This window comes from Podarcis tiliguerta (assembly GCF_965153285.1).
Source record: "Podarcis tiliguerta genome assembly, chromosome: 14".
NCBI classification, from domain to species: Eukaryota; Metazoa; Chordata; class Lepidosauria; order Squamata; family Lacertidae; genus Podarcis; species Podarcis tiliguerta.
Genome location: NC_139547.1, coordinates 3,516,268 through 3,543,064, shown reverse-complemented (window position 1 = coordinate 3,543,064; position 26,797 = coordinate 3,516,268). Strand labels below are relative to the sequence as shown.

General features: G+C 42.7%; 1 protein-coding gene across 4 annotated transcripts in view; it reads left to right on the top strand.

Moving 5' to 3' along the window:
• The window catches only part of ICE2 (interactor of little elongation complex ELL subunit 2), a 34,054-nt gene extending 8,376 nt beyond the window's left edge, over positions 1-25,678 (top strand). For 2 of the 4 annotated variants that reach the window (XM_083412738.1, XM_083412740.1), the window contains exons 5-15: positions 650-784; positions 2,197-2,319; positions 3,375-3,534; positions 4,608-4,777; positions 9,784-10,918; positions 11,179-11,342; positions 14,010-14,139; positions 17,508-17,592; positions 19,284-19,334; positions 21,098-21,356; positions 24,633-25,678. In XM_083412738.1, coding sequence (XP_083268864.1) covers positions 650-784; positions 2,197-2,319; positions 3,375-3,534; positions 4,608-4,777; positions 9,784-10,918; positions 11,179-11,342; positions 14,010-14,139; positions 17,508-17,592; positions 19,284-19,334; positions 21,098-21,356; positions 24,633-24,848 — 2,628 coding nt within the window. In that variant the 3' untranslated portion in view covers positions 24,849-25,678. Of the gene's footprint in view, positions 1-649; positions 785-2,196; positions 2,320-3,374; positions 3,535-4,607; positions 4,778-9,783; positions 10,919-11,178; positions 11,343-14,009; positions 14,140-17,507; positions 17,593-19,208; positions 19,335-21,097; positions 21,357-24,632 lie in introns of all 4 variants that reach the window. The other 2 variants (XR_014504790.1, XM_083412739.1) reach the window with 2 other exon arrangements.
• The last annotated feature ends 1,119 nt before the right edge of the window (positions 25,679-26,797 follow it).

Genomic DNA, 26,797 nt, shown 5'->3' with positions numbered 1-26,797 from the left:
AGCAAGAGATTTAGTGGCTGATTGTTGGCTGCTAGAAGGGCTGCTTTGGATTGGCTGCTTCTCCTCTAATTGGGTTGGTGATTGGTTTCTGCAGCAAGGACTGCTGTGGATTGGCTGTCACTGCCTCAATTGGCGGCAGCTGTTCTGGGATGTGCGCGATTGTTAGCTGACACCATTTCTCAGTCGAGTTAGTGATTTTCTGCTCGGGAATGGTCTGTTGGTGATTGACTGTCGGTGCGGCAAGTGGGCGATGGATTAGCGGATGCCGGCATTTCCTCCCCCCGCCCCAAAAAGCTCAACAACTCTGAGCCATCTCCCCCCCCCCCATTTTCTTAAAATTGAGTCCCCAATTATACCTGGGGGAGTCTTATACATGGAAAAGTACTCAAATGCCACACACAAACACATGCACACACAAACACACTCTTACCTTCCGGAGGCAGCACACTGGATGGGTCTTCCCCGCACCCCCAGAAGAGAGCTTTTAAGCTCTCAGGATTTCCTACTGGTCTCTGGGAGGTTCTTGTGTAAGTTATAAGTTGCTTGTATTTCAGAACTGAAACTCCATTGTAATTTAGCTGTACATTATTTCTGAGACACCGTTGCAGAAAGCACACTTTTACAACCGTATTTTCTTTTACCTTCCAAGAAATTTTTAGCATCTCGTATTGGTTGTGTGACGAAGTATCCTGAATGCTATAACCTACAAGAAGTTACCAGCATCATGGGAGGAAAGTTCTGCACAGAACTGACATTTAAATTGGAAAAATGCCTTCTTGCTTTGGTAAGTTGTACTTTCTGGAGCAAAATGCTTTATACCAAGGCTACCTCTAACTCAGCATCATCTACACTGGCTGTTGCTGGTGCTCTAGAGTTTCAGGCAGGGATCTTTTCCGGCCCTTCCTGGTGATGCCAGGGACTAAACCTGAGACTTTCACAGGTTCTCTGCCACTGAGTGAAGACTGGCAGGGCACTTCGCATGACAGTTCTGGCACTGAACTCAAGTGTCAGGGACTGGTTGAACGCAGAGGAACAGTGGGAGGAACAAGTTGGGGAACCCCTAAGGGAAGAAGTCTCAGAGCCTGGGGATTGGTGGTGGCGCGACAATGAATGGTCAGAGGGAGAAGACTGGGAGGAGGAGATGTCAGAAACTGAAGAGGTAACAGAGCTTGGTGAGGGGGGAGAGTCTGGCAGGGAGCAGTCCAGAATCAGAGACAGGAGAGGAGGGAGAGCAAGCAGCAGAGATGAGTCAGGCTTGTGAAGAGGTATGAGGTGTCTTCCCCCTCTTGCTGTGACAAGCTTTCCTGCCTCTGGTCTCCCAGAACCAGGGGAGTCATGAAGTGGGAGGAGCAAAGATTGGCATGCAGGCACAGTCTCTGATTGGGTTTTATATATATATATAATAAAGAGTTAACTCCAGCTTGCTCAGTGTGATTTAGTGATGGCTTGCTGCTGTCACTCGGGCACCATTTTTCATCATTGGACAGTTTGAGTGTTATTATTTACAGTTAAAGTGAATACAGCCAGAACAAACTAAAAGCGGGAAGGGAGTTTGTTAGGGAAGGGAAAAGAGATGGGGGGAGGAATAGATTCCAGGAGAGCCCTCTGGACATGTACTTCATGCAAATTGTTCCAAGTATGGATCTCAAATGTCTGAGAACTTAATTCTCTTATGCCATTTGTTGAAGGTAGCTTTTCATACTTCACAGGAGTAAATAAGTCTTCTGACCACTGAGCAGTCTGAGTGTAACATTAGTCATTTGACTAAGAGTGTGATCTTGAAAGAAACACATACAGTCATACCTTGGAAGTCAAATGAAATCCATTCCGGATGTCCGTTTGACTTCCAAAACATTCGGAAACCAAAGTGCAGCTTTTCATTGGCTGCATGAAGTTACTGCAGCCAACTGGAAGCCCCGTAGGATGTTCAGCTTTCAAAAATGGTTTGCAAACCAGAACAGTCACTTCCGGGTTTGCGGCATTCAGGAGCGAAAACGTTTGAGAACTAAGCTCTTTCAAAAACCAAGTGTCAGGTAGTGGTGTGGTTGCTTGAGAGCAAACAGGCAAACCTGTCTTTTCCAGCCTTTCACCTCTGAGCTGATGGCAGGTCCCTGACACCAAGGGTACGACTGTACTGAAGTTTTCTGTTCATTTGGAAGCTGAGCCAAAAGTGTTGGTTCTCTTTTTTCATTCTAGGGAAAGGTGAGCCTTGTTAAGCGATACTTTCCAAAACTGCCTGCACCAATACAGTTACCTGATAACCATAAAAATAAGGTGGACATTGCAACTCCAGAGCAGAGAGCTTCAGCGCTTCACAATGTAAGTAAATGGTATGCTGTCAGCAAGAACTATGACCACACAAACCCCTCAGTTGTGAACCAGCTGTTCTTAACAAACTATTCCTAGTGATTATTTTCTGTCAAAATGTACATCACATCACCTAACCAGAAATGACTTTTGTAGTGGCTGATACAGTTTAATAGAAGGTGAATGGAGACAGATACAAGTTTTAATTTGGTCTTGGATCCAAAGAACTGAAGGAGCAGAGAAAAAAATGTGTTTGTGCAGTTGTGTGAATGGTTGTACAAGTGCTAGTTGAAGGCTTCTTGCAGTGGAGCAACCACAACATGTTGGGGGTCGCATGACACTATGAGAAACTCAGTTAATAAGATGTGGTGTGTAACATGTAAAATCCAGTGCACTGCAAGCAGGTTTTTTTTTACAAGAACCTCTGCAGAGGCTTACCTAAGTGCTTACACTCTTGGGTTTGAGAATCAATTTCCTTGTGTAGTGATCTTCCACTAAGCTGGAAGTGATCCTTTGGTGGGCACGCAAGGCTTTTTGCTAGAGGAACAGTACATTCAGAACCAGATGTCCACATTAATCAGTGTTCTTCAACCTTGGTTCCCCAGATGTTGGACTACAACTGTCAGCATCCCTAGCCACCTTATCCAATAGTCCAGCAACATATGGGGACCTGAAGTTGAACACTGAGTGAGTGAGCTTTTGTTCTGAAAAAGCCTTCGGCATTTTGCTCTATTTTCATTGTGGTTTTATGCACCACCTAAAAGTGCACTATAGCTGAGGAATTCTTCCAGGAGTTATTAGGGCATCTAATCATGCGTGCAAGGAAGTTGCTTCCATCTTTAAAATCATTAGTGTTTGAATCCATGAAAATATATCTGCAGTGTTAATAAATATATTGATCCTTGCTTTAGAAATTTGGCTCCCCTTTCTCCCCTGTCCCCAAATCAAATGATTTTTCCCCATAATATTTTCCCCTGCTGGATCAAGTACTTTCATGTCTAATAGTGGAATGTCATATTGCTCTCACTCTGATTTACACTTTGTTTCCTCATTTTGTTTTCAAAAAGGATGTTAGTACAGATCCAAATGCTGAAAAACTTGCATTGAAATATGGCCCTCAGGTAGTGCTGACGAGTGAGTCATTATTTACATTGTTGAACAATAATGGTATGAGTTACAGTGAACAGTGGGAACTTCCGGTTTCTGTGAAAATCATCTCTAATGAAGGTATATGCATGTTATTTATTTATTTATTTATTTATTTATTTATATACACACACACACACACACACACACACACACACAGAAATATATTTTGAGCCAAAGGGCTGGTGCTTATTTTCTGGTGCATATAATATAAATTGTGTGTTTTCATACATATAGCAGATATAAAATTAGAATATTATTGCCCTGACAACATTTCCTGCTAGCCCTTTGAAGATGCTGGTGAATTTTGAACTGTACCCACATACCGAGGGGGGTGCCTAGTTGAACTAATTGAGACTTCCTTCTAAGTAGACATGTGTAGGATTGCATTGGACATGCTTAAGGGTTTTGCTATTAATCTCTTGGAATTATTCTGGAAATGAAGGGGGAGGGAGAGATTTCTTTGTAGTGGGGGAAAGGTCAGTAATATCCAGAGGTGTTTTACTATGTTGCAGCAAAAACAAGACTTAGCAAATTTGTTAACAAACATCAGGAAATAACGAAGAATAGGAAAAATAGGTAAAGCAAAATTGCAAACCACAGATATATTGCATCCTTCTTACTACTTAGAACAGTAACAGTGTCCAGAGACACGGAGCACAACTAATAATGATTTCTGGTGATATTTTCCTGCTGCTTTTTCCCACTCCCACTAAATTGTTCTCCCAAGTTGATTATGACCATTGATTCTATTGCTACATAATTATTTGCAGTTATGCAGGAGAGGAGTCAAGGAACTGATTTGGCATACTGGTTCTCCTCCAACCACTCAGCTAGTTTTTGTGGTTTTTTACTGTAAGGACAGTTGAAATTCAGTGGTTTGTGAAAGGAAAAGGCTTGTGAAAAGCAGAATAAGAAACCCGGAATTATAGTAATAATTATCATCATCATCATCATCATTCCCTGTCCATCTTGCTGGGTTGCCCCATTAAAGTTACTGGGAGGAAGTCACTTTTATTTCTCTGCTGGTTAATGCATCTTCTCACATCTGCCTTTAATTAAAAGAAAAACAGGAAGTTAATTTGTAGGTAAGTGTCCAGAAAATAACGATTGTGCTACTGGAAAGTGAACATACACTTTTTTTTTCTTTAAAGGTTTCAGACCAGTCAAAGTTGCCTTTATTGATCCCCCTCTCCCAAAGAAAGAGATGGCCATGAGAGAAAAGAACCATTTGTATCATGAATTTCTGGCAGATTTCCACATGACTAAAAAATCAAGCATTTTGGCTCATGCTGCGATACTAGACAACCCACCTGAAGGACTTGTGAGTTCCATTTTTAAGCTTATTTAGTTTTATTGAGCACGAGGGAGAATTTAACTTTCCTGCAACTTATGAAATGGTACTGGATATCTTGTGTTCCCTGATCCTGCATAGAAATCTGCTACAGAATATCTGTCCTTGCTAACCTCCCTTTATATTTTGGGGTGGGGGAAGTTTTAAGTCATCAAGGGTTGCATGGATACATTTCTTAAAAGTGCAAGCGTTGATCTTCATCCAGCTCTTCTTGATCCAGCTTTACCAGAGTCTTTTCCAGAGTGCTTTACCTTTGGTTTCCATCGGTACAGAGCATTTCACCATGCAGAATGAAGGTGCCACTTGTCATGCTGAGTACCTGAGTGGGCTGGGTCTCTGCAGATCTTTAACTTTCAACCTGCCTCAGTTTGCCCCCCTGTATACAAGGATTCTCTATCTTTGTTCTGCATGGCTGCCAGATAAACACACAGGAAGCTGACTTATTCTGAGTCAGACCGTTATTCCATCTAAGCCAGCAGAGACTGGCAGATGCACTCCAGGGTTTTAGACAGGAATCTTTCCAAGATTTACCTGGAGAAATTCCCTTCTTGGTAAAAATAAATAAATGAAACTTTCCCATTTTATTTTTACAACTACCCCCTCATAGAATCATAGAATCATAGAATCATAGAGTTGGAAGAGACCACAAGGGTCATCGAGTCCAACCCCCTGCCAAGCAGGAAACACCATCAGAGCACTCCTGACATATGGTTGTCAAGCCTCTGCTTAAAGACCTCCAAAGAAGGAGACTCCACCACACTCCTTGGCAGCAAATTCCACTGTCGAACAGCTCTTACTGTCAGGAAGTTCTTCCTAATGTTTAGGTGGAATCTTCTTTCTTGTAGTTTGTATCCATTGCTCCGTGTCCGCTTCTCTGGAGCAGCAGAAAACAACCTTTCTCCCTCCTCTATGTGACATCCTTTTATATATTTGAACATGGCTATCATATCACCCCTTAACCTCCTCTTCTCCAGGCTAAACATGCCCAGCTCCCTTAGCCGATCCTCATAAGGCATTGTTTCCAGGCCTTTGACCATTTTGGTTGCCCTCCTCTGTACACGTTCTAGTTTGTCAGTGTCCTTCTTGAACTGTGGTGCCCAGAACTGGACACAGTACTCCAGGTGAGGTCTGACCAGAGCAGAATACAGTGGCACTATAACTTCCCTTGATCTAGATGCTATACTCCTATTGATGCAGCCCAGAATTGCATTGGCTTTTTTAGCTGCCGCGTCACACTGTTGGCTCATGTTAAGTTTGTGGTCAACCAAGACTCCTAGATCCTTTTCACATGTACTGCTCTCAAGCCAGGTGTCACCCATCTTGTATTTGTGCCTCTCATTTTTTTTGCCCAAGTGCAATACTTTACATTTCTCCCTGTTAAAATTCATCTTGTTTGTTTTGGCCCAGTTCTCTAATCTGTCAAGGTCGTTTTGAAGTGTGATCCTGTCTTCTGGGGTGTTAGCCACCCCTCCCAGTTTGGTGTCATCTGCAAATTTGATCAGGATGCCCTTGAGTCCATCATCCAAGTCGTTGATAAAGATGTTGAATAAGACCGGGCCCAAAACAGAACCCTGTGGCACCCCACTAGTCACTCTTCTCCAGGATGAAGAGGAACCATTGATGAGCACCCTTTGGGTCCGGTCAGTCAGCCAGTTACAAATCCACTGAGTGGTAGCATAGTCAAGACCGCATTTTACCAGCTTCTTTACAAGAATATCATGGGGCACCTTGTCAAATGCCTTGCTGAAGTCAAGGTAGACTACATCCACTGCGTTCCCTTCATCTACCAGGCTTGTAATTCTGTCAAAAAATGAGATCAGGTTAGTCTGACATGACTTATTTTTCAGAAATCCATGCTGACTATTGGTGATCACAGCATTCCTTTCTAGGTGCTCACAGATTGTTTGCTTAATGATCTGCTCCAGAATCTTCCCTGGTATTGATGTTAGACTGACTGGGCGGTAATTATTTGGGTCCTCTCTTTTCCCCTTTTTGAAAATAGGGACAACATTTGCCCTCCTCCAGTCTGCCGGGACTTCGCCTGTTCTCCAGGAATTCTCAAAGATGACTGCCAGTGGTTCTGAGATCACATCTGCCAGTTCTTTTAATACTCTTGGATGCAGTTCATCTGGCCCTGGAGACTTGAATACATCTAAGCTAGCCAAGTATTCTTGTACTATCTCCTTAGTTATTCTGGGCTGTGTTTCCTCTGCTGAATCATTTCCTCCAAATTCTTCAGGTCGGGCATTGTTTTCTTTATCGGAGAAGACTGAGGCAAAGAAGGCATTGAGGAGTTCAGCCCTTTCTGTGTCCCCTGTTTGCATTTCACCATCTTCTCCTCTGAGTGACCCCACTGTTTCTTTGTTCTTCCTTTTGCTACTAACATACCCATAGAAGCCTTTTTTGTTGCTTTTAACCTCTCTAGCAAGCCTGAGTTCATTCTGTGCTTTAGCTTTTCTGACTTTGTGTCTACACGTGCTGGCTATTTGTTTGAATTCCTCTTTGGTGGTTTCCCCCCTTTTCCATTTTTTGTACACATCCTTTTTTAATCTTAACTCAGTTAAAAGTTCTTTAGATAGCCACCCTGGCTTCTTTAGGCACCTTCCATGTTTCCGTCTCATTGGTATTGCCTGAAGTTGTGCTTTTACTATCTCCCTCTTAACAAACTCCCAGCCATCATGAACTCCCTTTCCTTTTAGTATTACTGTCCATGGGATCTCACCCAGCACTTCCCTAAGTTTTATGAAGTCGGCTTTCTTAAAGTCAAGAAATTGAGTCCTAGTATGCTTGGCTGCTCCTTTCCGTTGTATAGTAAACTTCAGAAGAGCATGATCACTTGCGCCTAATGATCCTTCCACTTCTACCCCATTAACCAGGTCATCGACATTGGTTAGGACCAGATCTAAAATGGCTGTTCCTCTTGTTGCTTCTCCCACTTTCTGGACAATGAAGTTGTCTGCAAGGCCAGTGAGGAATCTGTTTGACCTTATGCTCTTGGCTGAGTTTGACATCCAACAAATATCTGGGTAATTGAAGTCCCCCATTACTACTATCTCCCTTCCTTTTGCATGCTTGGCCATCTGTTCCAGGAAGGCATCATCTATGTCCTCCGTTTGGCTTGGGGATCTATAGTAAACTCCCACAATGAGGTCACTATTATTCTTCTCTCCCTTAATTTTGACCCAAATGCTCTCACTTTGGCTTTGAGGTTCTAAATCTTGGATCTCTTCACAGGTATACACATCCCTGACATATAACGCCACTCCTCCTCCTTTTTTGTCTGGTCTGTTTCTCTGAAATAGATTGTATCCCTCCATTTTTACATTCCAATCGTGGGACTTATCCCACCAGGTTTCAGTGATGCCTATTATGTCATATTTAGTTTGCTGTACCAAGAGCTCAAGCTCATCTTGTTTATTTCCCATGCTTTGTGCATTAGTGTACAGACATTGAAGTCCATTAGTCATTCCCCCATGTCTCTTATTTAAGGATTTTTTCCTCCCACCACTAGGTCTGCTTGCTGTTTGCTCCATTTGGTCTATGACATTTGGATGATCATCTTCATCAATTAATAGACTCCTACCTTCAGGAGCACTGTCTCCCTCCCCCACATTAGTCAGTTTAAAGCCCTCCTGATGAGGTTTCTTAGTTTTTTGGCAAAAACATTCCTCCCAACCGTTGTGAGGTGCAGCCCATCGCTTGCCAGAAGTCCATCCTCAAGAAACTGCAGTCCGTGATCTAAGAATCCAAACCGTTCCTGTTTACACCATTTGCGAAGCCAGCTGTTTACTTCCACTATTTTCCTCTCTCTCCCTGGGCCACGTCGTTCAACTGGGAGGACAGATGAGATGACGATTTGTGCATTTAATTGCTTCAATTTCCTGCCCAGAGCCTCGTAGTCTCTTTTGATCTTCTGGAGGCTACCCTGTGAGGTAGTTTAGGCTGAGCGATAGTAACTGGTCCATGGTCAACTAGTGAGCTCCACCCAGCGTCTCCTTGTTCCCAGCCCAACATTCTCAGCCATTACATCACACTCTGTACTATGCAGTGGATACAGGTTTCCCTAAACCTGTATTCTGACAATAAAATGTGGCTTTTCTTGATGACAAATGTTGGCATTTAGGGTGGGCGTGTATGTACTTGTGACGTTAGTGCCCCCTTCTCTCCAGGGAGCACAGGGCAATGTACTATTTATCCAGTTTTATCTGCACAACAAGCCTGTGAGGTAGATTAGGCTGAGTGTGGGTTACCCAGTGGGCTTCATGACTTTGTGAGCACAGCTCTTCCCAATCCAAGTACACCACAGTGTTGAGTACAGCACTGGCTCTTAAATGTCACTATTTCCATTAATGTGCCTTAATAACAGAAAATGAGGCAAAATTCGAACAGGTAGCTAATTTGCAAATCCTTCTACAAGAACATGTTTTCATCACTGATGAACTGGGTTTGAAAATCTTTGAAATGTTTTCCCCTTTCCAGTGTATGCCTTCTAAACACTTCCATTTCGCTTGTTTTGCTTGTATCAGATGTAACAATCACAATCTAATAAACCACAATTTGTCAGAACATGTGCTCACTTCCTTCTCTTACTGTGCTTTAATTCAACTACAGTTTCCATTATGTCCAAACAAGGAAATTGTGATTTATTATATTGAGTGCAAGCCCGGATCCAATCCTGGTTTGTCGTCTGAGATTAAGCCACAGTTTCCCAGTTCGGACCTGTTGTTAACAATTTCTGAATGTTTTCCATTATGACAAGAGAGAGTAATAGGAGGAAAAAGATGAGCACAATAAAAAATAATTGGTCTGATAAACCATGGTTTGTTAGATTGAAATTGTTGTGTCTGAGCCTGACCCCTGAAACATTTTGATGCAGAAATACTGAATAGGCTTTATATATTAACTGTTAAGAAGATCATTTTGTTCACTGTTAAGAGTGGCTCTCTATGTATATTTTTTTTGTTTTCCTTCTTTAGCTAGGAGCACCACTTGAAGCATGCCAAGGTAGACGGCTTCAAGTACCTGACTCTGTGGATCTAGACTTTGGCACTGATGTGACAGAACTAGAGACGTTTGGTTCTGTATCTAAGCATTCAAATGCTTCTAAACTGGATAACATTCCTGCAAAACCTGCCAGTATATCATCAGAGCATGCGAAAATGGAGAAAGCACCAGTGTTGAACATGAACAGTGGCACAAGCTCACAGACATCCGACTCCATCAGCCTAGACATTCATACCAATGTCACATTGACAACAAAGCCTTCTACACCAGAGAGCAGTCCTGTGAAACATGAACATATGTCAAAAATCTTATCAAAGCACCTGAAAATGGAGAAAGAGTCAGTGTGGGAGGTAAACAGTGATGTTGGAGAAGGAAGGAGCAAAGGCCCTGAACGGAGGCTAGAATTAAGCACAGAACAGGATTTTAATAGGACTCCAGCATCAAGTGGTGGTGTCTTGGGTTTGGACTGTGAAGCAATTTCATCAGTTAAAGGGTTCAATTTGATGGAAAGTGAACTGGATGGCAAAAGAGTTGTTTACGTCAAAGATGAAACTCTGGACAAGAATACCTTATTAACTTCAGATAAAAAAGATAACTTCAAGGAAGGAGGTTTGGCTTATGCAGCCAAAGATGATAACTCATCCATTCTCTCCTGCTGCAGTGACACAGATGAGGAATCTTTGATAATTGACACAGGACATAAAAATGGCACTGACTGTGAATCGAGTGTGGTTGCTTCTGACCGAGGCCCTGAAGCAGTTACTCCTGAGTCTCCTTGCTCGAAACAAGCCCTGTTAGGAAAAATGGCAGATCCTTCAAGGATTCCAGTTCAAGAAATGGCTGTGTCCAAAAAAGACTGTGAACAGATGTCTAAAGAATTTGATCCTGTTGGGCAGATTTTGAAAATGCAAGCTGAACTTCTCAAGCCACCTTCACCACACCGACAAGAGCAGCCACAGATGAATTCTGAAAGAAGTCCTGCACCAAACCAGGGGTATCCACCATCAAAAGTACCTTCTGCTATGGAGCCCAAGCAAAGTACCACTGTGGATACCAGTAACTTACCCAAGGTTACCTGGACATCATATTTTCAGGGATCTCAAAAAGGTGAGTTTTTTTGGTGGCTGTGCTAAGAATGTGATCCCTGATTGGGCAAAGCACTACCAGAATCCAGGTGGTGGGCAAGAACTTCTGGGACATCCTGGCCAACCGTCAGCACTTTCCTCTTTGAGGTTGAATCCAAAGTACCCATTAGTCAGACAGCATCCTTACATGTTACAGGGCAGAAAATACACCTTTTAAATGGGCGCAGCCTGGTGAATGTGATGAGATATTGACCAACTGCCTTTTTACTCTCTTTTGGGAAGAGGTGGTTTGGGGTGCAGCTGAAGATTGTTTGGAATATGAACCTCCTCAACAGGGCAATCTTATCTACAAGCTGTTCAGCCTTGGCGACCTGCAGCTACTGGTGCGCTGCCCTGTGCAGAAAGTAGAACAGAGGCCATCCAACAAGAAAGCAAAAGTCAAAAGGGTAAGCTTTTGTGTTAAGTGGGGCTCGTGTTTTTCCAGATATGTAAAAGAATGCAGTTTTCTCTTTGAGCCAATTCGCTTGCCACCTCCTTGGTCAGCAGCCAGAGCTTGGTCCACTTTGAGAAGGTGGAATCATAGAATTGAGTTTGAAGAGACCATGAGGGTCATCCAGTCCAGCCCCCTGAAATGCAGGACTCTTTTGCCCAACTTGGGGCTTGAACCCACAACCCTGAGATTACGAGTCTTCTCCTTAATCAACTGAGTTAGTGGCTTAGCTCCAGCTCCCACCCAACAGCATCCTCTTGCTTTAGCTGCAGCTCCCTCTGAGCCTCTCCACACTCTGGGTGGCTGACCTGCATGCTGTGCTGGAGTGCTGGCAGCAGCTGCAAGTCCCACTTTCTTCACCAAAGCAGAGAATGGGGAAATGAGGACTCCCTGTGCTGCTGCTTTCCCCACCACCCCTTTCCACCAGCTCCTTGTGTGCGGCATCTGTGTAGTTCATTGTCTTCCAAGACTCCTTTCATTAAAAGAGTCCTATAGTTCTATGACGGAAGGAAGCTAGGGGAAAAACTACTTATGATGCTTTTCCTGACACTTTGTTTGATCATGTAAGCTAAGCACACAAATTTGTTGCTGCTTCTGTTGCTGTGCCAGCTATGCAGAAAGATGAGGAGCCTCCCAGGATGATTGGAGGCCCCTCCATTGCAGCTTGGGATGTGTGAACAACATGGTTGGGGCTCCATTTCTCCATAAACAATCAGCTTTGTTGCTTGAGGGTGCTGTTAGATAAGTGTTTCTCAAGCTTGGGTCTCCAGCTATTGTTGGACTACAGCTCCCATCATCCCTGACCACTGGTCCTGCCAGCTAGGGATGATGGGAGTTGTAGTCCAACAACAGCTGGAGACCCAAGCTTGAGAAGCACTGTGTTAGATCCATGCCTTGCTGCAGATGCCTCAGTGGCATCTGTAGTACGAAGCACCATTCACCAGCTAAGGCTGCTCCTCGACAGAAAGGGCTTGGCCACTGTTATCCACATCTTGGAAAGTTGTTTGTTGTTTGGATGATTGCAACCCAGTATAGGTGAGGCCACCTTTGAAGTTTCCTCACACCAGTTCATTCAAAGTACAGGTGCTAGACTACCAGCCAGAATAGGAATTTTCCAGCCCTGCTTCCTGAGTTCCTTTTAACAAGTTGCCAAGGATTGAACCAGGAACACTGTGCTTTGCTTCTGATCTATGGACCTGTTGCCTCCACAGTACAAACCAGAATCCAATCTAGGATTGATGGCTCAAGCTAGTATTATGGTTATAATACTATATCCATACAAAGAACTTGCACTGACAGAATTTATGTACTGCAAAGAGAAATAAAAGTTCTCCATTTCAAAAGTCCCTACTGTTTTGTTCCTTTCTGCTATGCAGTCATAGCATATGAACCATTCTACTGCCAGTGCCATACAGTGAAATGTAAGGAGCAGGGATTATCCTCTTAGGAATTGGAGAGGCATACATTTGGGGAAATGTTATTGCTACTCTGCAGAAGATAAGTAACACAAATGCTTATAAAATTAGTTTGTGGGGAGTTGCCTCAGAATATCTTAGTCCTCTTTTTGTCCTTGAACTTCCTAAAGGTGGCAGCATTGCACTTCTGGATTTTCAGAATACCCCGCGCATTCCATTCACATAGGTGCAAATGTTGTTAAGTACAATGAAGTCAGGTCATATAATCAGTATCTTTAGATTGTGGCTATCCATAACAAACTTTCCCAATGTGAGTAGAATGCACTGTATTGATGATGACATATAGAGCCATTACAAATATGCATCTATGCAAAATTGAAACCACGGTGTGGTTGTGACCTCAAGACTGTTTATTCCAGCAGTGGCAATTACTGCTGTGGTGCTCTTAAGAGAATACAAAAGGGTGAGAACCACTGTGTAATTTTTTTATTTACCCTGATGCTACAGAGCTGAAGGGAGGCAGACTCTCTTCCACATTTATATCCTTACATGTATCGAAAAGTTGCATAGCAGAGGAAGTGGGGCAGGGTGTCATGGGCTGCAGGGTACCCTCCAGCGGGTGGGCCCAGCGCTGCCTGAAAACTCAGTGCGGGGTGGGACATGGGTGGTGCACATCCTGCAGGGCGCCCCAGCTGCTGCATCCCTCCTGGTCACAAGCAGGCGCAGTGCTGCCGGAAAAAGCAGCATGGGGCGCACTGCTGGAAGGGCACCTGGAATGGACACCCAGGAGAGGCGTGTAAGTGCCGGCCTGCAGGTGTTGCTCCCAAGTCCTGGGCGCACTCCAGCTGCTTCCCTCCCAGGAGGGATGCGTTCGCTCAGGCAATGCACTTGGATGCCCCGCCTCCATGGTGTGTGTGTGGTGGGGGGGGGGTGCGCGCATACCCCCTTGTGCCAGTGGGAGTTGCTACGCTGGTGTGCATATTGTAGAACCTTCACAAAAAAGATAATCACCCAGAAGTTACTTCCTTTGCTACTTTGCATCTCAAAATAGTTTTCAGCTTAAGGGAAGACTTCATGAACCCCAGGCCTGGTCCCAGATAAGTCCAGTCTGGCAGTGGCAGTGAATCAGATTCTGGTTATTTATGAAGTATATAGACTAAAAAATGTGTTAACCAAGTGAAAACACCCCCTCCCTTCTGGTTTTGCAGTTCTTTCCAGTTTACGTATTGCCAAAGCTAGAATATCAAGCCTTCTATGGAGTGGAAGCATTAACTGAGGGTGAAGTATGTCGTCTGTGGACAGAGAGTTTGTTACATTCAAGAAGTTCATTTACAGTTGGTAAGTTCTGTCCTTCTGAACATAAGTTGATTTGTTCTGGGTTAATATTTTCTGATCCTGCACTAAGGGGATCGTAACTTCCTGTCATTTTCTTTCTGCAAAATTCTTCACATAACCATTTTTTTTAAAAAATGGCCAACTGGGAATAATTTCTCAATGGAAAAACTATGCTAAAATGTTCCAATGTGTAATTAAGTCCTGTGGCATGCACATGGAATTCATGGCCACAAAGATGTGGCAATTGCACTTTTGATGGACAGCAGAGCCAGGCCAGAGTTTGGAGATGCAGTCCCTCAGAATTCCACCAGGGCGCTGGAGCCTCTCTGATTGGCTACCAAGACAGCCAGTTGGTGGGGGGTGGAGCCAGCACTTTGGGAGGGAGAATAAAAGGAGCTGTTTCTGAGGGATAGAGTTGGATAGGGAAAGAGATTGGAGAGAGGGACAGAGACAGGGAGTAGTTTGGGAGATGGGGATTAGGATAGGATTTGACTGAGGGAGAGCTGGTTCTGATTTGAGTTGAACATCCACACTGAGGAGACTAACTCTAGCGAGAGGAAAGAGCCTCGTAGTTTAAGATAGGAAGACCATGTGGAGTGTCTTGGGAGGGTATACAGACAGGAGTTATCTGGAGGGCTGAGTTTGAGCAGGGAGAGGGAGAAGCTGTGGGAATACAGACTACCTGGGTCTCATTCCAGCCAGGAGGGGAGAGTTCTTCTCGGAAAAGAAGAATCCCAAGCCAGTAACAAGGGGTGAAGTGATGCCCTGGGTCTGCTATACTAATCTGAATACCTCAGGAGTGGGATTACTAGTTAACTGACAAAAAGGACCCCTTTGCTCTTGAACCAAATTAATAAACTGTGTTAAAAACATTGACCTGAAGCATCTGCTGGACCTAAGCATAAGGACTTAGAAAGGAGAAACAGAAACTGAAATGTAACATCTGATTTTGAGAAGAGGGAGTTTAAGAGAAGATGTGCCTGTACTACTGTGTTTAAGGCTGTAACATAATCATATTTAGCTTAAGTAATAAGTTAACTTCTACCTGAAAGAACGCATCTCCTGACCCAACTTTGTTTCACCAACTTCTTCTTCTTCTTCTTCTTCTTCTTCTTCTTTGTAAATAAAAGTTCTCTTGTTTGGTTAACTCCTGTTTGAGACTCCTTGAATTGCAGTTTCTCTCACACAAGATAGCCTGTGGTAAATTGCAGACATTCATTTAATTGGCATACTGTGAGGTGGGTCCGCTATATTTAATTGGGAGCAGGATGAAACTGCTACATATTAATTGGTGGTTAGCGGTGGGATCCGCTGCAGCCCCATGCATACAAGGCCTTTTAAAGGGATTAGAAAAACCCCAGGGAACATCAGTCTATTAGCTATGATTGCTAAAAGGAGCCTCCCTTTTGAGAAGCAGCCTGTCTCTTGAAGATGGAGCTAAACAGAACAGAGTCATTGCCTTCATGTGCTGCTTGTGAATGTGCAGAGATATCTGGCTGCTTGCTGTTGGAAACAACTGATCCCAGAAGGCTATTCTCAAGTAAAGTATTGCACAACTTGTAAGAAGAAGAATAAAATCAGGCCTGTACTTAGCAGAAGTATGCCTAGAGAATAGGAATCTGAGTGTGTTAGATTATTGGTCCTTTCATAGAATCAAAGAATTGTAACCCTTTGGAAATATCCCTTTGGAAATACCCAAAGGGTCATTATATCCCTTTGGAAATATCCAAAATATCCAAAATATTCCAAATATCCCTTTGGAAATATCCAAAGGGTCATTATGACCATAAGCAACATTCTTTGGAGTGTTGAAGGCAGATTCTTGATAGTCAGTGCCCTTCCTAAATAGACTTATTCACTGCTATCTGTCCATGACCCTTCATTGCACTGCTAACAACAACACAGGGCTGGGTGAGAGACTTTTTGTTACTCCATTACTGGCTAGTGGAGATTAGCGCTGCACCCCATAGTTGAATTCGACTGGATTTAGCCATCTAAGACTTACCTTTAGTTGTGCAGAGCAGTTGCTACTATGATATCATTTGCCTTGGAATAAAGAAATCTGTTCAAAACTGAGCACCCTGAGTTAGCAAGTTTACCAACTCTGGAAATTAGCAAAATGGAAACTTATCCCAGGTCCCCATTCCAGCAGCACAGCATGGTTTTAATTTGTCTACCCTTGTGATTTTTAAGAGCTAGACTAAATCAGTTTCACAAGTATGAACAGATGGCTTTTTCTACTTTTTAAAGATATTGCATTTCATCATTTTATAAACCGCTTTGTGGGTTTTTTGAGTGTAGGGCAAGACAAGAAAAAAACCACACATACCTGGAAATAATAAATAAATAAATGCTTCTTTGAAGGTAGTTGAGTTACTGATAAAATATGCAGACTGAGGATGCCCAGCCTCTCTCTCCCTCTGGCTCATAAGGATTTCTTGGTTAGAGGGATAAAGTTTAAAAGCAAGCCAACCAAAAAACAAACAAACCCCCACCTCTTAATAATCTTCCTTTCTTGTGTAACCAGCCATGAAGTATTACTGATAATCTTGCTGTCGGGAAATTGACATTTGCTTGGAGTTGATAGCAGTATGTCGAATACAATGTCTATGTAAAGTTTACCTAACTTCAGAGCGCTTTTGGCAAAGCACATGCAGTGGCTGGAAAGGTGCTCCACATTTAATGGCTGAACTGAAATTCAAACAAAGCACAATACAGATTCAAGACTGCGTTAGTTAGTAAGTGACAGAACATTCAAACAAGTGTTTAAATACTCTCCCCATCTCCGTGTACAGAGATGAATCAAAGAAATTAGTTGCAGAAAGAAACTTTCAGTTCAAGTTTATTAATTGTTCACTTCAAAAAGCAAATGTTTGATTCTTTACACAGATTCTTTACTAACAATGCATTTTTCCTTGTTAAAGATGTAAACAGGTTTAGAGCAAGCAATACACATTGATAGCTGAACAATTTAGAGGGTGGTCAGTGGATGTTTTTGTTTGTTAGTTTTTAAAAAAGAAACCAGTACATTACCAGCCACCAGCTCCTATGTGTGGCCCAGTGGTGACCAATGGCATTTAAGGCTGCTGTTTGGAGTAGCCTGAGACTAGAAAGATGGCTGTTTTAGGGGGTTCAGTAGAACTCACTCCTGGGTAAGTACAATAGGATGGTAGCCATCAGGATTTTGGGGTTTGTTTTACCTGGTCTCTCTTTATAGTTCTTAGTTTTGTTTTATTGAAGTTGTGATTGTGTCATGATCTTTTAATCTAAATGCTGGTCTCTCCTCCATTACTTGAGAATTTCCTTCATCTTTCTTGTGCAGTTCCTCATTTTTCATTGCGGAACCATTTGGTATTTTTTCTTTTCTTCAGGTCATGTTGATGCCTTGACTTCAAAGTTGTTTCTGCTTGAGCAACTGTCTGCAGAAGGGTTGAAAAAAAGATTTGGCACATTTAAGTGAGTGAGCTTCCTATAATGTAAAAAATTTACAAGGTATTTGTTAATGACAGCTTCAGAATATGAAGCATGTCTGAGCAAGCCAGGTCCTTTTAAATGTCATTCCTCAAGTTAACAGTGCACTTTTATTTTATAACATTGTTGTGACCACCCTGGTTGAGGTATATTCTCTATTCCAACTCTACATGTTAATGATACAAATAAAACAGGGCTACCGCTTCACCAGGTACTACCTGTTGGTTTGTTGTTATGGTTTGGGTAGATGATATACTTAGGCAGAAAGCTGATGGATCATTTAGTAAAACCAAATAGACAAATTGGATGACATTAAGTTGAGGGAGGGGGCCTTTATTGTCAGGTGAATTCCCCCCATCAAACCATAGGTAGCACTTTCAGTTCACGCTGACTCCTTGCCAAAGCAGGCTTCTTTCGTCATTGTGTGTGTTCTGAACAGTCAGGTGGCACAGGCCACACACTTCCAATGTTCATTTTGCTGTCATGATTTTGAAACTTTTGTGAAAAAACGTAATATGAGACTCTCTTGCCAGATTTCCCACATGTCTGGTGCTGTGGTGGGTGAATGGGGCAGTAGAGTGTTACTTCAGTTTTTGAACATCTCCATTGACAAATGTTTCGGTTTTCGAATGCTGTAAGCCTGGAAGTACCATAATTGGCCCGAATATAAGCTGCACCTTTAAAATTGGAGGGGGGGGGGGGAGAAAAAAAGAAAAATACCTGGCTGCATATGGGGGGGGGGGGGAGCTGCGCTGCATTGCCAACGGCCCTTCCCCTTCCTTGCTTTCTCCCTCCCTGGCCTTGGAGAGGACAGGGGACTACACACAAGGCGGGTGTCACTTTGCCACGCTCCTGGCACTGTTTGCCCCGTGCTCTTGGCTGCACACCATACGTTTGTGAATACAAGCCACACTTTAACTTTTTATGGTTGGAATTTGGGGAAAAAGTTAGGCTTATATTCAGGCCAATACGGTAAATGCTTCAGTTTTCGAACACACCTCAGAAGTCGAACATGAAACACAGCTTCCGTATTGAGTTTTCCATTTTGAGGCTTCCATACTGAGGTTTTGGTTTTCAAACATTTTGGAACTCGAACAATCTTCTGGAATGGATTATGTTCGAAAACTGAGGTACCACTGTATAGAGCTGAGTAGCCTGGTCAACTGATCAGGGAAGTTTGTCAGAATTCACAAACTATGTAGCTGTATGTGTGTATGTTTTTGAGAGACCAATGATTTATAATGCACTAATTTTTAGTGCTCATGAAACACTTCCCTCAAATTATTTGTTCCGTATGAATGTTAATCTTTCTGTAAGTGCGGAACTGACACTTTTACAAGCACCACATAGGTACAAATAGTGTTAGTTCCATGCTTGCAAGAAACCTGTTGGTTTTAGGCAGGGGCCTTTGCTGTGTTGTTTTCAGCACCTGCTAAAAGCCTTTTGGTTTAGGCAAGCCTACCCAGACATATAATGGTAACATGCAATTTTATTATGTACATTTTTAGCAACTGCGTGTTTATATTTTGATAAGATCAGACACTAAAATCAAGTTAACATAGTTTTTATCAGCATTTTAAGATGAATGTTTTATATTCTAGGTAAACTGCTTAGAAGTTAAGAATGATTAAGTGGTATATAACCATCCTGTTACATTAATAAATTTACACATGCAGGCCAGCAAATTCACTGAATATTCTCCAACATATACTGAAGAAAGTGAGTAGGTATGTATTTCCTTTGACTTTATTTCTGAATGGTCCATGGTCCTATGCTAATTTTGTCATAAGTACCAGAAAAGCCCTTGCAGACTTAGAGCTCCAGGTGCGTAAGGAAGGCTCACAAGCTGGAAGGTCCTAGGGAGCCGTGCAGTGGAAGGCAACAAGAAGAGAAAAGGGGCGTGGGTAGCAGGATCCAGGATCAAGAACCGTGAAAGCTGCTGAGCCAAGGTTGTTGAGAATGAAGGGGAGGCAGGGCTGAAGTCATGTGCTAGGCAGACCCAATGCAAAAAAAGAACCTGGGCTGAGAGAAGCCACATTCACAGACCAGTAAGCTATCCAGCAGAGGAACAAAATAAGGAGAATTCTGCACTTGTTTAGCCAGCGTCCTGACCTGATCTGAAAGATTTTCATTCATTCTTTTGTTAATCTTTTTATATGGCACTTTTCCATGGGATTGTGGCTGTAGTAACTTGCAACATGTTGGACAATCAGCAATAATCAGCACAATTCAAAGCTGGTATGAACAATTGCAAATAACCATAGTGAATAGTCAGCAAGTACAAGGTAAGATTGTCAACAGTAGGAATAAACTGACCTAATCCAGCATCTTGAAACCAAACAGGAGAGGAGAATAGAGCTGAACACAGCAGCAAAAATGCACTGTGCTTATTGCCAAACAGCATAGGGTTCTCCATAGGCATGTTTTTTGCCAGCCACACACTTCGCTTGTGGCAGCCTTTCTCCCAGCTCTCACTTGGGTCTCCTTGCTGAATCTCTTCTCTCCATATGGGAAGATAAAGATTGCCAGTCCTCCTTCAGACCGTGCATGCACTCACAGTGCTGCTATTTCTCAGGCTCTCCCCCCTAAGCTCCCCTTCATGCACTGTCTTCCACACCCAGGCCTTATCATGCTTCAGAGCAGTGGAGCAGGGTGTGATACATAGAAAGGCTCAGGCTCTTGATGTTAGTGTGCCTCCACCAAGCACCCCTTTCCAGTAGTTCTGTGCCCAGGAAGGAACCATTTTGGGGGGCCACATACAGGCCAGGCAGGGGAGAACAGGCTTCCTATGGATTGAGCACCTTGGAAGAACTGGTGACTCCAACTGCTAAGCAGCCTATTTTCTATGTCAGAGATGCAAGTTCTGGGCATGAGAACAAGCTTGCTTGCCTCTCTCCTCGCTCCATCACTCCCAAGTGCTGAGTGCTACTTCATCTGTAGAATATACCCGCATGTGAAGGTGGTGTGCATCACCTGTGTACATGTGTTCCCCCCTACACTTTCTTCACAAACACATTTATTTATTTAACCAATATATTATTTATTTAACACATGTGTATTTGTGAAGAAAGTGACGCGTGCTAAGCAGTCCTTGGAGGTGACTGGATCTAAAAGTCCCATGTGAAATCTACAAGGTAGTAGAGTAATGGAGGGAGCATAGGAAACAGTTGGCCCTCCTGGCTACCTGCTTGAACTTAACTGTGACAAAACCTTCTCCATTCCTCCTCCCAGAACCGGTGGTTGAGGAAAACAGCGTGGTGGTGAGGATTCTATGTGCAAGTTGTGTTTGCTTTCAAAGGACGTTTCATAGTGCAGGAGGTAGAACATTTAGTCTTGTACAAGTCACAGCTCTTAATGTTGTGGTGATCACACTAGAGTGCCTACTCCAATGCAGTACATCTGGCAAATGGGAGCAGAATACCCTTGTGCTCTTCCCTTTCTGTACTGTTCATTTGCTTCAAAGCCACAAAGCCTCCATTTGTACTTTTAGTTTGCAGGAGGGCTCTTACCTATTGGCTCATGCAGCAGGAGACTCTTCTGTTACCATCTATAAGAGCTGCGACGGAAAAGCCACCCGAGCAACGTACAACTTGCATTCAGCTCACTCTGCCCTGCCCAGCTTACCTTCTGCCCTCTCAGTTCCGTGGGTGCCACTAGATCCCAACATCCCTCTGCCCTATCATTTTGCTCAAGGGCGAGTTCCATGCACTTTCCCACCCAAGCCAGCAAACCCTGTGAAGAACCAGAAGGTGAGATTTTAATATTACATTTTACATAACATTGTCATTTTTTTTTTAAAAAAAGAACATTGTATTTCATGGCCATTTGATTTCACCATTTTACATATATTTTTCCAGTATATAGGTGTGCTTGTGTATATCTGCCAAGTGAAGATTTTATGTATTCATTCCTTTTCTGTTCCATACCTTTGACATGTGAAAGATACCAGGGTGGCTAGTAATATGTAGCGAAAACACTTCATATATCTGATGAAGTAGACCCTAGTCCACAAACACATGTGCCTTTTAAGGAACCACAAAGACTCTTGGTAGTTTTAGAAAATGGTATGTGGTTCCATTAAAAAAAAAGGAGCCTCGTGTTTTTCTTGATTGTGGCTGTGTGATTACTTCTAATGTAGGAAAACATGATTTTGTTGTTCCAGTTAGAAACATATAATTTTATGTGGATGGTTGTTTCTTCTTTTTTCTTTGTAAATAAAACTAAACAGCTCCACTGAATGTATACATTTTCAGTCTCTCCCAACTATATAGTTGAAGCAGTGAGAAAATGTTCAATCTCTTGCAGCTCATAAGGAAGTCAGACAGGCCACACGGCTGCATCTACCCCACTATTATCTCTGCTAAGAGGCAACAGCTCTGGGGTTCCTTGCAGAGATCCTTCTGCCCTGAAATTATTTTCTAGTGATCTCAGGAGTTAAACCTGTGGCCTTCTCTCAACAGAGCCACAGTTCGTTGTGGGTTTTATTTGAAATATTTATGAGAATGGGGAAAAGAAATATATTCTGTAAAATCAAATATCTGCTCAAAAGATAAGGAAGAGCTTAACAAAGCTGCAACCTGTGATGTTATACTTGTAGACAAATGACCATAAGCATAAGAAACTTAAGAACTTCTCCATCTATTCCAATATTCTGTTTCTAACTGGTCAGCCAGGTACCTCTGGTAAGCTTGCAAGAAGAGTATGAAGGTAGCTGTTTGACCCTGTTTGCCCCCAGCACCTGGTAGGGTTGCCATATTTCCAAAAGTAAAAACCAGGACACCCCGTTTTATAAAAACGCCCAAAAAACATGTTATTTTGGGTTGACTTGCCTAAGATCCAGTACAAAGCACTGCCTTTCAGAAATTCCCCCCAGACATCAATTCCACCTTTGAAATCCCAGTAATGTCTGGATGTATGACAGCCCTTGCACCTTGTACTTGGAGGTCTGCTGCTCTCTACATCAAGGCTCCATTTTAACTGCCATGACTGATTGATCTAATGACATCAATGAATTTGTCCAATGCTTTTTGAAGCGATCCTAAGCCCAGACCACATCCCATAGTAGCAAATTCCCTAATTACGTCCTGTATGACAAAGTACTTTCCTTTCTGTCAGTACTGAATCTACTGCTTATTTGCTTCATTGAAAGACTTTAAATTCTAACATTTTGTGTGTGGAAGAGAAATGCTCTCCTCTAAACACCACGTTTCCCAAGGGTAGCTGGTGAATGGTTTATAGAGTAAGCTTGAATTCTAGTACTTCTTGAACTTGCTGGTTAGTGTAAAACATTGAAGCTGCAATCCTGTGCATGTTTATCTGGGAGTAAGCCATGTTGAACTTGGTGTGGCTTAGTGCTGAGTAAAGTTGCATAGTATCGCACAGTGTGTCTTAACACTGGGAATGTGGCCCAGTGTATAAGGGAAACAGCTGCTTCTGCTGCTATATAATCATTATTTAGTGCCAGCAAAGCGAAGGGTGTTATCCAGTATCCAAAAGTGACTTGTTGCCTCTTTTATAATATTAGCCGGAACAAGCTCAGAGGTGTGGGTGGGACAGGGAGCAAACAGGTACTGTATAATGTACAGCTAAAGAGAGATGAGTGTAAATCTGCAATGGCTTTTCTAAAAAGGTGAATTCGGGAGATTGTGAGGAAAGAGGAGTGTTTAAAAACACGGAGAGGCTGTTTGAACCGCAGAGAATATTGTGGTAGAAAACGCAGAGATAGAAATGGAGAAGGAGGCGAAAGGTGTAGGCAGCTTGCCCAGCTCAAAAGCAAAAAGAGACAGCAAGGGAAGTTAAATAAAATACCTGCAATGTTATGCAAATCTATGCTGCAACTGCATTTGGAATACTGTGGGCAGTTCTGATAACCTCACATCAAAAAGAATACTGTAGAGTTGAAAAAGGTTCAGAAAAGGGCAACCAAAATTATCAAGGGTTTAGAACGACTCTTCTGCAAGGAGAAGTTGCAGACTTTTTAGTTTAGAGAAAAAATGTTTAAGAGATGACATGAGATTATAAAATTATGCATGGCATTGTAACTGATGGTGAAGAGAGGCTGTGTGACCAGTGTGGAGATTGGGGCACCATGGATCTCTTTTGGCTTGTTGTCATTTTGAATGTAGAGTGCCCTAGACCTTTGAGATGATACGGAGGTGTTTTCAGAAGCCGCATGTGATGTGAGTTCTGTGACTGAAACTCCCCAAGTCTTTTTTTATTTTGCGTGGAGCAGGCAGGAGTGTGCAGTTTGGATTGGTGGTGAGGGAGAGTCTAGCCCTTTGCCCCTGTACTACAGCCTCCAGTGGAATTATGCATCTCAAAAGTGCTATTAGCTTAAGCTATTAAGCCAGAAGTTTTTCCCCACCTATCGTACAGATCTAGCTACACCAAATCAGGGCAGCTGCCTTTGATTAAATGCAAAAACATCAGAAGGCTTCCACATCACTTGTAGGTTTTCAGGAAACCTAAGATATAAACGCTTGTTCCTGAAAGCTCTACTTGTGTCTTTTTTCATAGTAACTCAGGAAGTAGCTAGCCAGGAGCAAGATCACAGATCATTGGAATTTTCACAGATGCAGCTGAAGGGGTAATACTGTACAAAAATGCTGAGTATCCAATGAAGGCAGGGGTGTGTATCTGCAGAAGCTCATAGGTTCAATCCCTGACATATCCAGGCAGGGCTGGGAATGTTCCCTGTCTGAAACCCTGGAGAGCTGCTGCCAGTCAGTGTAGACACTGCTGAGCTAGATAGACAAATGGCCTGACAAGGCAGCTTTCTACCTTCCTTCCTATAAAGCAGACCCTTCACAGCAATATATCATGTAATGTCATTTGCTCCACCCTTAACTGTTTTAGGACTGAGTTAAGGGGGAGGAAGAAGGTGTTTCACTGTTTTTCATTTCTGAGCAAATGTTAGCAAAGTTAGGTAGACTCTACAAGAAACTTCACACCCTGAACTTTAATCAGATTTGAAGTAGTTTCCTCTTTTTCTCTCTCTTTTTCTTCCCTGTTCTTTTCACTCCTAGATGAGTGGGACAAAAGCACACACAGGCACACCCAACCGCAAAGAGCAAGTTCCCATGGAAACAAACAACGATCACCCGCCAGCTAATCCTTTTCGAAAGAGACGTGGGGCTGCCCAGAACAAGTCAATGATGAGAAATATCTACAGGCAGGCAAATCGAGGGTCAAATTGGAAGTGCTGGAAAAAACCAAAGATGAGCAAAGATGAGCCAACTTAGTCATTTGGAGGAAATGTAGAGCAGAAAATAACTTTTTTTGTATGCAAATGACTGTACAGCCATGGAGAGAATGCCAGGATGGGCGAACTTATCTGTTAAGAAATGCTGCTGTGTAAAACCTTTTGACTTATTTTCTGTATCCAGTCAAATTGGATGAGAGCTGTTTCTATCAAGGCAAGTGCAGACCTGAAGCAACCATCTAATAGCTTGCTATTACTGGGCCAAGTTGCAGGGAATAAATGTGGGGAACTTTCTGAACATCATATTTTATTATTAATAAAATTAAACCAGCCACAGCATGCCTTTCGAAACCAGCCGTTGCACTTAATTGATCTGGGCCAAAGCAGATCCATAACAGACTCTCAAGCAACCCCCACTCCAGCGTCTTTTGGTTTTTCTTGGGAGTTGGTTGACTCCCACATCGCATCTCTTGGATCCTCACTTAAACAGCATGCTTGAAACAAGTACCACAGATACATGCAATGAGTTTGTGTTGCAAACAATTACAGCCCAATGCTGCATTTTAAAAAAAATATATTATTTTATACTTGTTTGAAATTGAAGTAGGCTACTCACACAAAGTTACTTTAATCCAGTTAAAAATAATAATATGGTTAATTTTAAATGTTCCAGTTGCACACTCTAAAAGTTTGAATTTGACTTTTCTCATCTGTTTGGTTGCTGATAGTGGTGTTTTTTTTCTGTGCGTAGGTTGTAAAAAACACTTGTATTTTTATATCCTGAAGTGATTCCAAGTTTGAGTCTTGTCAGCCTGGCTGCCTTAGTGTAATTTTAAGTTGTACATTGATAAACTACTTTTTTAAAGAAAACATTATTGCCCTCTTCAGATACACAGGCAGGCCCTATCATGAAGAGGTGGTGGTGGCTGGGTACAGCAGCAGATATTGCATCAGACTGATGCCACAGGACAGTTCTCCTGCTGAGCCTCCTTGAAATAAACAGCTGTACAAGAGCACCATAGGGCGGTTCTTCTGCTGCTGTTGAGTTTACTGAGGTTTGCACAGGATAACTGATTTGTAGCCCATATTAGTAAATTTATAGCAGGCACCAAACTAACTTTTCATTTCAGGTATCTTTGGCCCTCTGAATGCAGACACACTCTGAACCTGGCTGGAATGTGTCAGAGAACTCTGTTAATGCCTTTTGCTTTCCTGGATGGAGAGGTGTTGTGAGAGGAGGGGCTGATTTCTGCATGGTTGGAATTTGGCTGCTTGTTTCTCTGTCCACTTCTCCTGACCCTCTGCTCACTTCTGCCTCTCCCCCTGCCACCTCTGCCATGTTTCCCACAAGGAAATGCAACCCTCAGTCTAAAAGAAGTTCCCTACCACTGTTCTAAACTGTTCTACATTTTCATTAGGAGCATTTTCCTTGTCTGGGGTTCCACTTAAAGAACTACTCTTGGTGAGAGAGAATGTTTTTAAACAAGTTCTGTCTTCAACAGTACAAACCCGTACAAAGAGACAACTACTTCATGACACAGAAAAGAGGTTTAATACACTAACACCTTTTCATTCATTTGTCGCCTTGTTTACCTTCTGTTGCCATAGCAGACACCCTCTTCTCTGTTCCTCTGAACTTGTTTCAGTTCCTTAATGAAAAGGAGCCAAGTTTGCTTTGCACTGTTGCTAAATAGTAGGTTCTGTTTCAAAACCATAAATCCAGTCTTTGACCTCCCACAGAAGAAATATTTTGGCGGTGAGTCATGTATGTGCTCGATAACAAGAGGGTGGGGTTCAGCAGCTCAGTTTTTCAGCTCGCTTTAAAGGGGGAGAAATCAAAGAACTTTCTCAACCTGTCTTTTAAAAAGGTTTACCTTTTACTTCTTGCTGGTCAACCCTCTGTTTAGAGGCCATTTGGTTGAGAGGCCTCTGACAGCTGTACATGATTGCATACCCTCCCCCTTTTCTCTTGGGATGGCATTTCTTTGC